Genomic DNA, 16,271 nt, shown 5'->3' with positions numbered 1-16,271 from the left:
TCTAGCCAAAATGTTAACAATGATAAGGATAGGAAACCATGGTCTAGGTGCTTACATGTTGGCTAGAGGTCTTTGTTCTGGGTCTTCTAAGGTCCATGAAGACAGGCCTTGGTTGCTAAATACAACCTGAAGAAAATCACCTTTCCCTCAGCCTCTGGTTTCTGGAAATAAAGCCTAATAAACTATTAATATCACCTTTACTGCATGCTCTATTATTCAACAAAACAAGAATTACATGCATAAGAAGTTGATAAAAGATGGAAAACCAACAAAAGCAAAGAAAGAAGGAAAAAAGGAAGAGAGGGAGAGACTTGATTGTCATTTCCACAGCCAGACAAAGCTAAATCAACCATTCTGCATATCTGTTCTATTGAGAGTCTGATCGCCTCTAGAAACTGTTTCTTCTCACCCAAGAAACAAATTCCCTGCAGTGCCATATAGGCATATACAAATCAAGTTATTCAGGTACTGTGGCCTCCCCAAGGAGACATCACTGAGGCCACCTAGTGGTCTCCAGTATGGATCTCAGCTAAGTAGGCCCTAAGACTCCAACATGAGTATAAATTCTGAATTTGGATATATAGTCTTTATTTATAAGAGGGGAAATCTCTAGTTCAGAAAACTTAAAAGAACATTCTCAGCTATCTACACGCAAGACAATTCAACAGGCATTTATTTATTTGGCTCCTATTACATCTACTAATCCTTAAACTATGATATTAGGAAGCCTCAGCAACCCCCATCTAGGGAGAAAAATCCTAGCTTTTACTTCAAAAAGCAAGGTCTTGCCAGTTTCTCAAAGAAATTTTTCTTTTAGGCCTCTTTTATATTTCTTTTATGCCAAAAATAACTCTAAAGAGGTGAGGTACAGCATATAAGAATTATAAGTCAAAATTTGACACAGTTGACCCAGAGATAAGAACACTAAACATTAGCAAGAGACTAAGGTTTTTCTTTTTCCCAATCTATATGTGAAGTAGCAATAAGATTTGTCATGCTTGAGAATAAAAAATTCTATTTGTTTATTTGATCAATCTTTCCTTAGATTTATCTTTCTTCCCATTTGTCTTTCCTCGGCTTGGTTACCCAGACCAGCCCAACTGGTCACTGACACTTCAGAACTTCTATGGCCAAGACAGAAAGGTGTAAGAAGGCCAAGTATATTCTTAAACTGCCAGCTTTAAGTCAACATCAGCATCTCCATTCCTAGTGAGATGAGAAAAGGCTGGAAACTCACAGCTTGGGCTCTTCATTTGCAGTTGTGATGCTGGCAGTAAAAAGAAAGAGTCAGCATCTGGCTCCCTCTCAAACAAAGCTGCTTACCCCATTTCATCCAAGAAAAAGATGCCATCCCAACAGGCCATTCAAGATACATGTCTCTTGGATGGTACTTAGGGTGTTTCATTCATTATTGTGTTTTATTGGTTTCTTTTTTTTTAATGTCTCTCTCACCAGCAGGCTAATTTTCCATGGATTCCCTCTCCTTTCTTCTGAAATGGCACATTCTTAGAATCTTAAAATCTGTTCACAAACTTGGCAGAGCTAGGTGGCTCAGAACCATATCGTGGCCAGCCTTGGTTTATGGTGTGTGCCTTGTATATACCCATTGGCAGCCTTGATGAAGAAACTCACTATTATTAAGTCAGAACATCTCCAGGCACTTACTGTTTCCCCTTAATTGTTTCTACCTGACATAATGCTAATGAGAAATAAAGACCAGTATAGAAAGAACAATCAGAAAGGAAAGCATGAGTGTGAGATGCAGGAGGCAGACAGCACTTACCTGGTCACGATCTCCTGCAAAACAGCAGCTTTTCATGGTGCATGAGTTGAAGTAACCCTGATTGTCAAACTGAAACACAGGCAGGCGGGAATGGATGTCATAGAGCACAGGGGGCAGGCGTCGCCTCAGGGCCAGGAGCTGGGTCCCGTTGCTGTTGAATCGTACACTCATGGCACTTTGGAGGGACAGATTTCCACCATAGCGCAGGAGAGAACTGGAAGGCACAAGGCACAGGAATCAGGCATGAGATAGGCTAGACAAGAGTCTGAAAAACACGTTTGCCTAGGACCTCCTGTCAAGCTTGTATAGCTGAATTTCAGCAAAAGGATATTTCTATGCAGTGGCTAGAATAATGAGGGTAGCAACGCTTCCTTGGTTACTTTAAAACAAGTTACTTCAATTGTCAGTTCTCTTTCTCAGTCTCCAAAAGATGAATTACCAGTAAAGTTACAAGAAAAGGATAACAAAAACATCTTGAAAGAAGACACATTAAAATAATGATTTTGTTTACCCAAGCTAACTGCACAACCAAAAACATACTCGTCAAGACCCTGAGAAGTGGGTTGTATCCACTCTAACTGGGTAGTCATGGACAGTGTTTAAGCAATATATTCATCCTTCATATTAGAGATACAAGAATCATCGGTAAAAACAATAGGCTGGGTGCAGTGGTTCATGCCTTTAATCCCAGCACTTTGGGAGTCTGAGGCAGGAGGATCACTTGAGCCCAAGAGTTTGAGACCAGCCCTGGCAACATAATGAGACTTTGTCTCTACAAAAAAAAAAAAAAATTAGCCAGGCATGGTGGCATGTGCCTGTAGTCCCAGCTGCTCAGGAGACTGAGGAGGGAGCGCCACTTGAGCCTAGGTAGGGGGTTGAAGCTGCAGTGGGCCATGGTCACGCCACTGCACTCCAGCCTGGGTGACAGAACAAGACTGTCTAAAAAAAATGAACAATAGAAACTTGTTTATAATGGATAATTTGTCAATCATAATCATTTTATTACTTTTGAACTTTTAATCTGTTCACAAAGAATTTTTATATTCTATATAGCATGATTAGATAATAAGTATTAAAGACAATTCTTCAATTTAAATGCAGAGCAAGTAGTGCAACAATTAGAAAAGGAAAATGACTTGCTTTCCTTTACAATTCCCCACAAGTTTATATGTAGCTTTAAAATATACTTTGGTTAATACATAGAACTTCATTTATCTAGTTTCACTAAAGAGTACTATGTTCTGGTTCACCTAATATTCTTCTGCAGTTTCATAAGATTCACATTTTTAAAAAAGTTTCACACAGTATGGTTCTAAATAATTCCTTTTGATGACTCAGAAGGTACTTTCAATATTATAGTGAACCAGGATGGCCACGAACATTAATAAGTATATACAGTACTAATTTTTAAAGGTTGTTGGGGGTGGTAAGTGTGATCTTTCAGGCAGTAAGGATCACTATTTTATTAAAGAGGGATGACTGCTCATAGTCCATGTCAAAACCAAGTTTTATTTTGTATGTTGGGTTAATTTTTGGAGCACTGAATTATTGGCAGGAAAGTGAAGTATATATGTTGGGGACACTGTAGAAACAAGTGCCACATCAGAACTCACTGTCTCATGCAGACATTATTGTCATGGAAAGGTATTGACCCCAGTAGTTTTAGAGAAAAAAGTTTATAAATTCTGGAGAATTACAGACCTGAAAAGGGCCTCAAGACGCCTAAATTACAGCCTAACAGACTTATTTGAAACATTTTAAAGAAGTTTTAATCGCATTGTACCAAGTGAAAAAAGAGCTATATATTACCAGAAGAGAGTTAGTATTGAATGAAGATAACACATTTTCTTTTTTTGCCAAGACAATGGTGGGGAAAATTAAGTGGACAAGAAAAGAGCTATCCTATCCTATGGGAAGGGAAGCCCTGAAACCACAGTACAAAGGCAGCTGCCAACCTAGCTTGGTCACAAAAACAGCCTGTACCAACACCAGCCCCAGTCAGTCCTGTGTCCCCCAAAGCAGTCTTCTCACCAAAGGAAGGAATGTTCTGGTAGTGCAGCTATGTGTGGAAACAAGCCTTGGGCAAAACAACCTGTAATCCTTTTAGGATTGGAATGAAAGGAAAGAGGGAAGACTTAGAAAACCATCCCTAGAATTCCAGACATCAAGGAGGGGCCTGGTATCCCTGCAGGCCCCAAGTAGTAATCCCTGCAGAGAAATGCCCTTGTAATGGTCCTAAACACAGGCCACACTCTCTCGCATACAGAAAATGAATGACAGGACTGTTAGAGACCAGGCATTTCCTTTACAGGGTGCCCTGGCTGCGACAGGCATGTGGTGTTATCTAAACACTGAACTCAAAAACAATGAGAGGCTTTCAATCCAAGATCAGTATGGAGTGTGCAAATAAACCAGCATTTGTAGGACTGACTAGGAGTTGGGGGTTGGAAACAAGAGTCAACAGAAAGAGACTTGGCCAGCCTCACCAGCCATAGCAGCAGGGGTTTGCAGCAGCTCAGGCATCCTTGAGAGGAAAGCTAGAGCCTCTGGCAAACACCCTTTCTATCTGTTAACAGGAACTTCCTCTGCCCATTCTAGTCAGGCCTGTAGAGGAGTCTGCCCAGGACAGGCATGTGGGCCATCCCAACCCCACCCAAGCTCCCTGACCCACCATCTGCAGTCTGATTACACTATAGGAATTTGGTTGTGGGCTCCAGGATAGTAACTAACTTTTCTCTTGCTGATGCTTCTGGGCAGGGAACTCTGACTTCTCACACAAAGAAAGTACAAAGGAATCTCGCTCCTAGAATGCTTAGGGGTGCTATTTAAAGAGCAGCAGCCACCAACACTGAAAACTTCACGTTTTGTCACAAAATTCCATTCCTTCCAGAGGGATGGAATGACACCTGAAATCCAGAAAGTAAGTTACATTAACTGTAATTTATCAGCAGGGGTCTACAGCTGGCCACTCCTGGTGAGAATAATAAGGATGATCTGGTTTGCCAGGAAGGCAAAGCTTGGAAGCAGTTTGCCCTCATAGTCAAGATACAAAGATGATGTCAAAGATTCTGGCTTCAAGTGTAAGATGCATGAAAAATCATCTAGGACTTTAAAAAATGTAGATTCTCAGGATTCCCACCCCCTGCCCCCCACAATATTCTAATTCAATCTGGGAAGTGGGCCCAGGTATCTGAATTTAACCAGCAACACCAGTTAATTGTGATATAGGTGACTTTCAAACCACACTGTGAGAAATATGATTCCATTTTGGAATTTGTGGGGTTGGGGGTGGAGAGAAAACAAGGCAGAGAAAAGAGAAATTATCAAAGTCAATGAAAAGCTAACCATACAATATGGCACTTTTTATGGTCTCATGTCTGTTCCCAGAAGGATCTCCAATTCCTCTTCAGATCAGAGTTATATTCCTGTCCTCAACGCATTCCCTGAAGAAGAAATTTCTCATTTCCTCTTGAAGAAATAGGGGTGCCTCTATACAAACAAGAATGCCTCAATCCTGACTTGCTTTCTGGACACTTATCTTGATAATGAAAATGCCACTGTCTCTACTCCTTCAGAGAAGTGGCTACCAATACACTCAAATGAGATGAGCAATACATTGAAAGAACTAGCAAAACATGTTAACAATGAGTTCAAATAAAAATATCTTTATAAGAAAAATTAATGAAATACATCTACCCCAACCTATCTTCATCCAAGGATTTGCTATAAAACACAACAAGAACAGGGTAGGAGGTGATCCAAGGTGATCCAAAAGACCTAGGGTGAAAAGCAAGAACACCTCAGAACATCAGGAAAACATTCCTCACAAGTGTGGTCTCCTGTGGGGTTTATTTTGTTTTTTGGTTTTTTTAAGTAAAAAAAAAAAAAAAACAAAATAAACCCCACTCAATTGGACTTCTTTATTGCTCTGGTGGGGTAAAAAGAACATTTTAAAAAGTACTTAGCCAAGGCTAAAGCCTGGGAACACAAGAGAAACAGGCTAAGGCTGTTTCCAGGGAAAGTGATTGAGAGTATCACTTCCAGCACAACATAGGGAATTGAAAAAGCTTTCAAGATCAAGCTCTGTGGACCTAGATTACTATAAATCTATGATTAACTAATCCATCTGATACACCTGGTGGTGCCAATAAGATTTTCCAAAGACCACTGGCATGAATTTCCTCATTGTTTCCACATGAAAGTTCTACAAGACCGGTGTAGAATGCTTGGAGTGGAGGCACTACTATCCTAACTCACAGACATCAGAGCTGGTGTCGTACCCCAAGCAGAGAGGGAAAAGCAAGGTCCTTTCTATGGGAGAAAGTCTCTCCCTATCACAGTTCCTGATTTAAGGCAGGATGATCTATAAGGAATATGGGATGTTTTGTATTTCCTATAATACAACCCATAGAATATGACAAATCCTAGAAGATACTAGAACTAGGTAAAAAGTGAGCAAGTTCAGGCGGTCACAGACCACACTGGTCGCATTCAAGTATGTTTAGAGTCCCAATAATCCATTAACCATTTATTTTATGTGAGTTGGAAGGTGGATGAAGAACCTGGGCTTTCTCTTTTGTTTTCCTAATACACTCCTCAGTCCCAAGACTGAAACCTCCAGAGGGAACCAGAACTGTCGGACAACCAGCCCAAGAAAGACACATTGCGATCTGTGAATGAACACATTTATTTTCCCCAGAACATGATTCACTGCCACATTTCTCTGGCTTGATATATAGATGAATTCAGTATACTTTTTGAATCTCCATAAATTTAAGTTTGACTGAAGTTGGCAGGAAGGCTTGACTAAATTTCTGTAAAGAAATCTTTATATAATCAAATGGCATATCCAGCCCTTTCATGAAGCACATATGGATGGCGGGCATTGCAGTGTTTCTAATCATTATCTTCCAGAACAGGAACATGCCCAGAGTGGAAGTGTTCTAGAGCCCAGAAGGCTTCAACTTTTTTGGCCCACAGGTTCCAAAAGCCCCACAGATTCCAAAAGCCCCCAGAACCAACCAAGATCTCAAAGCGAATTAAGAGGCAGTATAATAACAGATTTATTATCATGACTTTCCACAAAATAAGGGACTCAACATTTAGTCACTTGAGTTTATCAGATGGCCTGGTTTATTCAAAAACCCCCTCTACCCAAAAGCTGGTGAAATAACAATTTTCATAAACAGCCATTTAATCTTCATCTTACATAGTATCAGCCCTGACCTCACAGTGCATAAAACTGGGAAGAGTTCAATGAATAGTGGTTGGCAAGAAGGAAAAAAGCAAGGGGAAGGAGGGAGACTGAGATGACAGTTGCTACAGCAACAGTAACAGTGCAAAAGGAGGGGGTGGGAGGATATGCAGGTAAACAGGCAGTCTCTGATGGCAAGACAAGAAGTTGGGGTGGATGCACTGAGTATTAGGTGACAAGGCCACAAAGCTGGAGGAATGCTGAAGAGGAAAGAAGAAAAGTCTGGAAAAAAATCCTCAGTAGAGGAGGGTCTGAAAACAAAAACCGTGATTTGGTATTTTCTAAAAAGAACTCTTACGCAAACAATTGAAAACAAGAGAAGAGAGAAAGGTCAAGGAAAGAATCCTTTCCTCCAACTGCTGACTGATGAGACACGATTACAGGAAAACAGCTTGTTTCATACAGGAGCCACTCATTGAGAACATGTCCAGAAACCAAAATCACCTCTAGTTGGCAATAATATGAATGCCTCAGAACAATAGCTTTAAAATTTTTTTATAGTAACCCTTCATAATAACTACATTTTATACTGCATCCTCGTACACCCACATTAATTTAGCATAAATTCATTAAACAATAATAAGCACCTACTATATGCAATGCACTTTCTATATTTTTTATTTAAGAAATACTTGTGACCATCTAAATTGACTTCATCACCCACTGGATGATTATTATTAGTAGTATTTTTTTTTTTTTTGAGACAGGGTCTCACTTTGTCACCCAGGCTAGAGTGCAGTGGTGCAATCTTGGCTCACTGCAAGTTCCGCCTCCCAGGTTCAAGCAACTCTCCTGCCTCAGCCTCCCGAGTAGCTGGGATTACAGGTGGGCACCACTATGCCTGGCTAATTTTTGTATTTTTAGTAAAGACAGGGTTTTGCCATGTTGACCAGGCTGGTCTTGAACTCTACTGACCTCAAGTGATCTGCCCGCCTCAGCCTCTCAAAATGTTGGGATTTCAGGCATGAGCCACCGTGCCTGGCCACCCACTGGATTATTGAAAGAGCTTCCTAGCTTGTCTCTGCTTTCATTTTTGGCCCATGCTTCAGTTTATCCTGAACAAAGCAGCCAGAGGAGATGCTGAACCATGAATCTAATCCTATCATTCCTTTGCTGAAAACCCTCCAGTGGCTCTCCATTTCAACTAGAGTAAAAACCAAATTCCTTACAATGCCAGCAAGGAATACCCCCTACCCTCATCCTTTATGTCTGTGACCCCACCTCCTAGGACTCTCTTCTTACTTTATTCAACTTCAACCACATGGTGCCTCTTCACTGCTCCTAGAACGTGCCAGGCATGCTTCTGCTGCAGAGCTGTAGTACTTACAGATCCTGCAGCCTAGAATGTTCCTCCCTAGGTCTGAGCATGGTTTATTCATTTAGCTCTTTATTCAAATATCCTCCTCAATTAGGCCTTTCCTGACACCTTATGCAGAAATACAACTTCTCCAATGCTTCCTCCCTGGCCCACTTCATTTTTCTCTACTGCATCAATCACCATCTTACATACCATATATTTTTATTTACTTTGTTTCCTATTTGTCTTTTCCCACTAGACGATTAGCTTTTATATCTTTTCTTTTTGTATCCCACGCTTAAACGGTGCCAGACAATAATAGGCATTTGATAATCAGCTGTTGAATGAACAATCTAATAGATCATAAGCAGCAGTTTGAAAAACACTGACTTGGCAGGGCGCAGTGGCTCACGCCTGTAATCCCAGCACTTTGGGAGGCCGAGACGAGCGGATCACAAGGTCAGGAGATCAAGACCATCCTTGCTAACACGGTGAAACCCCATCTCTACTAAAAATACAAAAAAAAAAAAAATTAGCCGGGCGTAGTGACAGGCGCCTGTAGTCCCAGCTACTCGCAAGGCTGAGGCAGGAGAATAGCGTGAACCCAGGAGGCAGAGCTTGTAGTGAGCCCAGATCACACCACTGCACTCCAGCCTGGCCGACTGAGCGAGACTCCGTCTCAAAAAAAAAAAAAAAAAAAGTAAAAAATAAAAAAAGAAAAACACTGACTTAAAACATTTTTAAAACAAAACTAACAGGCCTGGCACAGTGGCTCACGCCTGTAATCCCAGTACTTTGGGAGGCCAAGGCAGGCAGATCATGAGGTCAAGAGATTGAGACCATCCTGGCCAACATGGTGAAACCCAGTCTCTACTAAAAATTTAAAAAATTAGCTGGGCGTGGTGGTGCGCATCTGTAGTATCAGCTACTTGGGAGGCTGAGGCAGAAGAATCGCTTGAACCCGGGAGGCGGAGGTTGCAGTGAGCCGAGATTGCACCACTGCACTCCAGCCCGGCAACAGAGTGGGACTCTGTCTCAAAACACACACACACACACACACACACACACACACACACACAAACACACACAAAACTAACAAAGCAAAAACAGGCTCCATCGAGATTCACATGGCTCTTAACATTTGTCTACCCATGAAACCTGATCTCGAGGGGCAAGCAGCAAAACAGCATAAAATCAGATAAACAACAGGAAGCTTGGAGAGCATCTGAGTCAAAGTCCTCCTCCATAGGTGCATAGGTGGAGATCTGTGTCCACAGTGATTTGTCAATGACCATCTAGGTCTCTACATCTCACATGAAGCCATGATGCCACCATACATCCTTTAAGTGAGTTAAATTCATCCCTGTGCTAATCATGTAAGGATCCAACAAGATAATTTTACAGGTAAAAAAGTATCTTAATTATATCTTAGACTTTAAAGCAAGTTCCTGGCTGGGCATGGTGGCTCATGCCTGTAATCCCAACACTTTGGGAGGCCCAAGCAAAAGAATTGCTTGAGCTTAGGGGTTCGAGGCCAGCCTGGGCAACAAAGTGAAACCCTGTCTCTACAAAAAAGCAATACAAAAATTAGCCGAGCATAGTGGCACGTGCCTGTAGTCCCAGCTACTCAAGAGGCTGAGGTGGGAGGATCAACTGAGCCACTGCACTGCAGCCTGGGTGACAGAATAAGACACTGTCTCAAAGAATAAAATAACATTAAAAAAAAGTTTCTGATATTTGCAGAAAAGAAGTTCAAAAGGAAAATTAATTAAGCTTTAAAAGGAAGCCAATTATAAGTTAAAAGAAAGTAGATTCATCTATCATGTTTCAGAAAGTGACCAGTGAATTGAGCAGGTATTAAATATATGTCCTACCCAATTATGTTCAAAAATAGATAGTGATATACTATACATATTGATGGATATACAGATATCAATAAGAAGATATACTAACTAGACCATAGAACTTGGGTCATTTTTATTTTCCTTATAGCTTTCATTTTATTTTCCAAGTTTTTCAACAATGAATATAAACTTCTTCTATAATCAGAAGGAAATGTCTTCTCACATATACTCCCTCTTTTAAAAAGGGTCCATGGAAGAAAGCTTGGAGAAAAGTATGAGAATAGGGAATTTAGAGAGCCTCTTAATGGAAACTTCACATAATAAACTGACCCATAGGATTCTGGTACAAATGCTAAATTTGAAATTCAGTCATTATTTTAAATCCAAATAATAACATTCAAACAAAAATTTTCAAAGGACTTTGAAAATCTTAGTGTCCCTTACCATCCTTCTCAATGAGGGCAAATAATATCCCTCCTTTGGTAGATTTCTAGATACTAAACAAGCTTCCCTTAGTTATCATTGGACATAGTCACCAAGTTAGGTCTGAAACTACACTCAGTTTTATTTCCTTCTACAGATCCACCATCCCACTTCCAAAGTATCCATAAACAAATGGGAAAATTAAGTGCTCAGAATAGAAAACAGATTCAAAACACACAGGTATTTTATGCATAATCCAGAAACATTAGCAGCATTCTTGGAAAGTCTTCTATATATGGGCAAATTCATGGGTAAAACAAGCCAAGACTATTATTGAGAGTATACTAAGAAGTCCCTATCTAAAATATGTAACTCCCAACACATAAAACATAAGGTCAAACCTGGAATTACAAGATAGAAAGTTCTAACTACAAAGAATTCACTGATGGGATTATATCAAGATAGATACCCCTGAAGAAGCAACAAGTTCTTCAGTAAATTTAATTTCCAAAATGTTTTCATGTATATCATATCATCTAATCCTTACAATAATCCTATAAAATAGACAGTGTGGGTAACATCAACCTATGTTACACTGGAGGCGACCAAGGTCCCGAGTAATTATACGACTTGGCCCTGACCACACAATCAAGCAGCCGAAATAGGAGAAGCAAGTTTTTTCTGCTTCTTGGTTCAACAAGATTTCACAGAATATGCTGTGGAGATGGATTATTCCACCTATTAAAAAGAACAGCATCAGACTGCAATGCATCAGGGCCAGAAGGATTCATCTAAGTTATTCACTTCACACCCTTCCCTACAATTCAGTAATTCATTTATTCATGCATACATTCATTTCAATATTTATTGAATACCTGCTGACTATCTTAGGCACTATGCCAGGCACATGGATTCAAAGATGTTACCGTTTCCATGAACAGTGCTGTAAATAAGGGGAAGATGTGCCATGAGAGGACAGAGGAAGAATAACTGCCCTCTGCTGGGGAGACAGGAGTGGGAGTAGTCACAAAAGACTTCCTGGAAGAAAAACCTAAGCTGACGCAAGAGAGAGTCAAAGGGTTGACTCAAATTCTTAACTGGCAAAAGAAGATAAATCTGGATATGTTAATACAATCATGCATCGCTTAATGACAGGAATATGTTCTACAAAATGTGTTGTTGGCAATTTTGTTGTGTAAACATTATAGAGAGTATTTACACAAACCTAGAAGGTATAGCCTACTACACACCCCAGCTATGTGGTATAACCTAGGCTACAAACCTGTACAGCATGTTATTATATGTCATTATATGGAACACCGAACGCCATAGGCAACTGTAACACAATGGGTAAGTATTTGTGTATCTAAACATATCTAAACATTTAAAAGCCACAGTAAAAATACAGTATAAAAGATTTTTAAAAATGGTACACCTGTATAGGGTATCCACCATGAATAGAGCTTGCAGGACTGGAAGTTGCTCTGGGTGAGTCTGTGAGTGAGTGATGAATGAATGTGAAGGCCTAGGACATTACTGTACACTACCACCATAGACTATATAAATATTATACACTTAGGCTATGCTACATTTATTTAAAAATATTTTTCTTTCTGCAATAATTAACCTTAGTTTACTATAACTGTTTTTTTTTTTTTTTTTTTTTTGAGACAAAGTCTCACTCTGTCACCCAGGCTGGAGTGCAGTGGTGTGATCTCGGTTCACTGCAACCTCCGCCTCCCGAGTTCAAGTGATTCTCTCCTGCTTCAGCCTCCTGAGCAGCTGGGATTACAGGCACACGTCACCATGCCCGGCTAATTTTTGTATTTTTAGTAGAGACAGGGTTTCACCATGTTGGCCAGGCTGGTCTCGAACTCCCAACCTCAAGTGATTCCTGCCTCAGCCTCCCAAAGTGCTGGAATTACGGGCATGAACCACCGCGCCCGGCCATTAGTTTACTATAACTTTTTTACTTTATAAACTTTTTTACTGTTTTAACTTTTTGACTTCTGTTATAATACTTAGCTTAAAACAGGCACATTGTACAGCTGCACAAAAGCATTTTCCTTCTTTATATCCTTATTCTTTTTTTTACTTTTTAAACTTTTTGTTGTTGTTGTTAAAAACAAAGACACACACACACACACACACACACACACACACACGTTAGCCTAGACTTACACAGGTTCAGGATCATCAATATCACTATCTTCTACCTTCACATCTGTTCTACTAACATCTTCAGGGTCGATAATACACGTGGAGCTGTCATCTCTTATGATAATGCCTTCTTCTGGAATACCTCCTGAAGGACCTGCCTGAAGCTGCTTTACAGTAAACTTTTTTTAATAAGTAGGAATACTTATTAAACACTAAAAACTATAAGAAATACAATATAGTAAATAGGTAAACCAGTAACATATATGTTTATTATCAAGTGTTATGTACTGTACATCATTGTATGTACTACACTTTTATATGACTGGCAGCACAGCATGTTTGTTTACACCAGCATCACCCCAAACACATGAAGAATGTGTTGTGCTACAACGTTATGACAGCTACATTACCAGGTGACAGAATTTTTCAGCTCCATTATAATCTTATGGGACTTCTGTCATATATGTGGGCCCATTATTGACTGAAACATCATTATACAGAACATACGTGTATATGGATAAATTCTCAACACATACCAATGAGCGAAAAAGTCCAGTTGTAGAATGATTATATAGTAGCATATTATTTGTGTGAAAAACATACAAGCATATGGAAATAATGCCATATGTTTTTCTACAGGTACATGTATAAGCATAGAAAAACCAAGAAAAAGTTCTGGAAGCATATATTATAAACTCATAATACTCACTACCCCCAGGAGAAAACATGAAGGACCAGGACTAGAAGAGGTAGTCAGAGGGGGCTTTAGCCTGTGGACAGTTTTAAAAGGAGAACATTATTACCTGTTACTTGTATTTTTTTCTTTTTCTTTTGAAATAATTATAGATTCAGAGCAAGACACAAGTATTGTACAAGAACATCCTGTGCATCCTTTACCCAGCCTCTTCCAATGTTACCACCATCTTGCATAGCCATAGTACAATATCACAACCAGGAAAATTACATTGGTACAATCCACAGAATTTATTCAGATTTTATCAGCTATACATGCATTCATTTGTGTTAAGTGGATGTGATAACCACCATGCTATGGAAACTTGCTTGTATAGCTTGTATATGTATATCATGCATAGCTTCATGTAACAATCACTGCAATTACGATATTTATCTGTACCATCACAGGACTCCCTCATGCAACTTGTCCTCTACTCTCATCCCTAACTCCTGGCAATCAATAATCTGTACTTATCTTGAGAATTATATCATTAATGGGGATTACATAAGTGGAATTATACAGCATGTATTTTTTTGAGATTGGCTTTTTTTCAGTCAACAAAATTTCCTTAAAGTTCATCCAAGTTGTATCAACACAGTTCCTTTTCATCACTGAGTAGTAGTCTGTGGTATGAACGTAACACATTCACCTAATGAAGGACATGTGAGTAGTTTCCAGCTTTTGGTTATAAGGAATAAAGCTGCTATCAACATTCATGTACAAGTTTCTGTATAGAAATAAATTTCATCTCTCCTAGATATAGATCCAAGAATGAAATTGCTGGGTCATATGGTAAGCTCATCTTTAATTTATAAAGGAACTACAAACTGTTTTCCAGAGTGGCTGTACCATTATATATTCCCACCAGCAATATATGAGTGACTGAGTTTCTCCACATCTTCACCAGCATGGCTTGTATTTTAAAAAGCTAAACTAAGAAGTCTGTCAAAGTATTTCAAAACAGAGAGATAACTAGGCAGTTTTAATTTCTTTATGGATACACACATAATCAATGAAATATTTTTGTACCCATTTAAAAAAATCAAACCTGAATTTATTCAAGCTTCTAGATATAGTATCAATTTATGGGAAAAACCTGAGTCAGAGGAACACGCTAAATTGCAGTATGAGAATGCAATCAGCATAAGCTAGAATATAAGAAATTCGTAAGACAAATAATCCAGTTTCTTCAACACATAAGTTGCAAGCAAAAGAAGTGAGAGATGGCCGGGTGGGGTGGCTCACGTCTGTAATCCCAGCACTTTGGGAGGCCAAGGTGGGCGGATCACTTGAGGCCAGGAATTCAAGACCAGCCTGGCCAACATAGTGAAACCCCATCTCTACTAAAAATACCAAAAATCAGCTGAGTGTAGTGGCGGGCGCCTGTAATCCCAGCTACTCAGGAGGCTGAGGTAGGAGAATCGCTTGAACTCAGGAGGTGGAGTGAGCCAAGATTGCGCCACTGCACTCCAGCCTGGGCAACAAGAGCAAAACTCTTGTATTTAAAAAAAAAAAAAAAGTGAGAGATAGGGGTACCTACAAACTAAAAAAGACTTAGAAGTCAAATCATCCAATTGCTTTGTAAGGATTTTGAGTTTTGTTTCACAAAAACCACTGTAACAACTAGATATGAGATGGTATTAAGGAATTATTGTTACTTTTTAGGTGGCATAATATTGTGGTTATTTTTTTTTATTATCTTTTTATGGAAAGCAGTTTGGTAGTTCCTCAAAAAGTTTAATATAGGATCACCATATGATCCAGTAATTCCACTCCTAGGTATAATATACCCAAAATAATTGAAAACAGGTTCTCAAAAAAAATTTGTTCATGAATGTTAATGATAGTAGCCAGAAGATGGGACAATCCAAACGGCTATCATTAGATGAATGGATAAACAAAATGTGTATATCCATATCTGTGTAATGTTTATATAACAGAATATTATTTAGCCATAAAAAGGAATGAGACACTAATACATGTGGATGAATCTCAAAAACATGATGCTAAGTGAAAGAAGCCAGACAGAAGGTCACTTATTGTGATGGCCAATATTAGGTGTCAACTTGACTGGACTCAGGCATGCCTACATGGCTGCTGAAGCATTGTTGCTGTGTGTGTCTGTGAGGCTGTTTCCAGAGAAGACTGAGATGTGAGTCAGTGGGCAGGGAGAAGATGACCCGCCTTTAATGTGGGCAGGCATTGTTCCAGTGTAACTAGAACAAAGCTAGTAGAAAAAGGCGGATATTCAGCTTGTTGATGTTCCTTGTTCTCTTTCCAAGCCTGATGCTTTGCTTCCTCTCCTCGTGCCCTTGGACATCAGACTGAAAGTTCTTCTGCCTTTGGACTCTGGGACTTGCACCAGTGGCCTCCTGGGGGCTCTTGGACCTTTGGCATCAGACTGAAGACTGTACTGTCGGCTTCCCTGGTTTTGAGGTTTTCAGACTTGAACTGACCACTCTATTGGCTTTTCCCATTCTTTAGCTTGCACATAGCCTATCATTCACCTTTGTAGCGGTATGAGCCAATTCTCCCTAATAAACTCTCTTTTATATATACGTATATCCTATTGGTTCTGTTCCTCTGGAAAACTCTGAATAATTATACATAGTGTGAAATACCCAGAATAGGTAAATCTTATTTTTACTATTCTACTTTTATCTGTTTTTCGTTTTGTTTTGCTTTTTTTGAGACAGCGTTTCGCTCTTTTTGCCCAGGATGGAGTGCAATGGTGCGATCTCAGCTCACTGCAACCTCCGCTTCCCAGGTTCAAG

General features: G+C 39.6%; 1 protein-coding gene across 6 annotated transcripts in view; it reads right to left on the bottom strand.

Moving 5' to 3' along the window:
- The window catches only part of DCAF5 (DDB1 and CUL4 associated factor 5), a 108,490-nt gene that overhangs the window by 43,440 nt on the left and 48,779 nt on the right, over positions 1-16,271 (bottom strand). For 5 of the 6 annotated variants that reach the window (XM_055289033.1, XM_055289032.2, XM_055289035.2 and 2 more), the window contains exon 6: positions 1,784-1,997. In XM_055289033.1, the coding sequence (XP_055145008.1) occupies positions 1,784-1,997 (214 nt within the window). Of the gene's footprint in view, positions 1-55; positions 1,268-1,783; positions 1,998-16,271 lie in introns of those variants that run through there. The other variant, XM_055289038.2, reaches the window with a different exon arrangement.

This window comes from Symphalangus syndactylus, chromosome 8, assembly GCF_028878055.3.
Source record: "Symphalangus syndactylus isolate Jambi chromosome 8, NHGRI_mSymSyn1-v2.1_pri, whole genome shotgun sequence".
NCBI lineage: Eukaryota > Metazoa > Chordata > Mammalia > Primates > Hylobatidae > Symphalangus > Symphalangus syndactylus.
The sequence above is the reverse complement of the archived record's forward strand: the minus strand, read 5'-3'. Positions and strand labels throughout refer to the sequence as shown.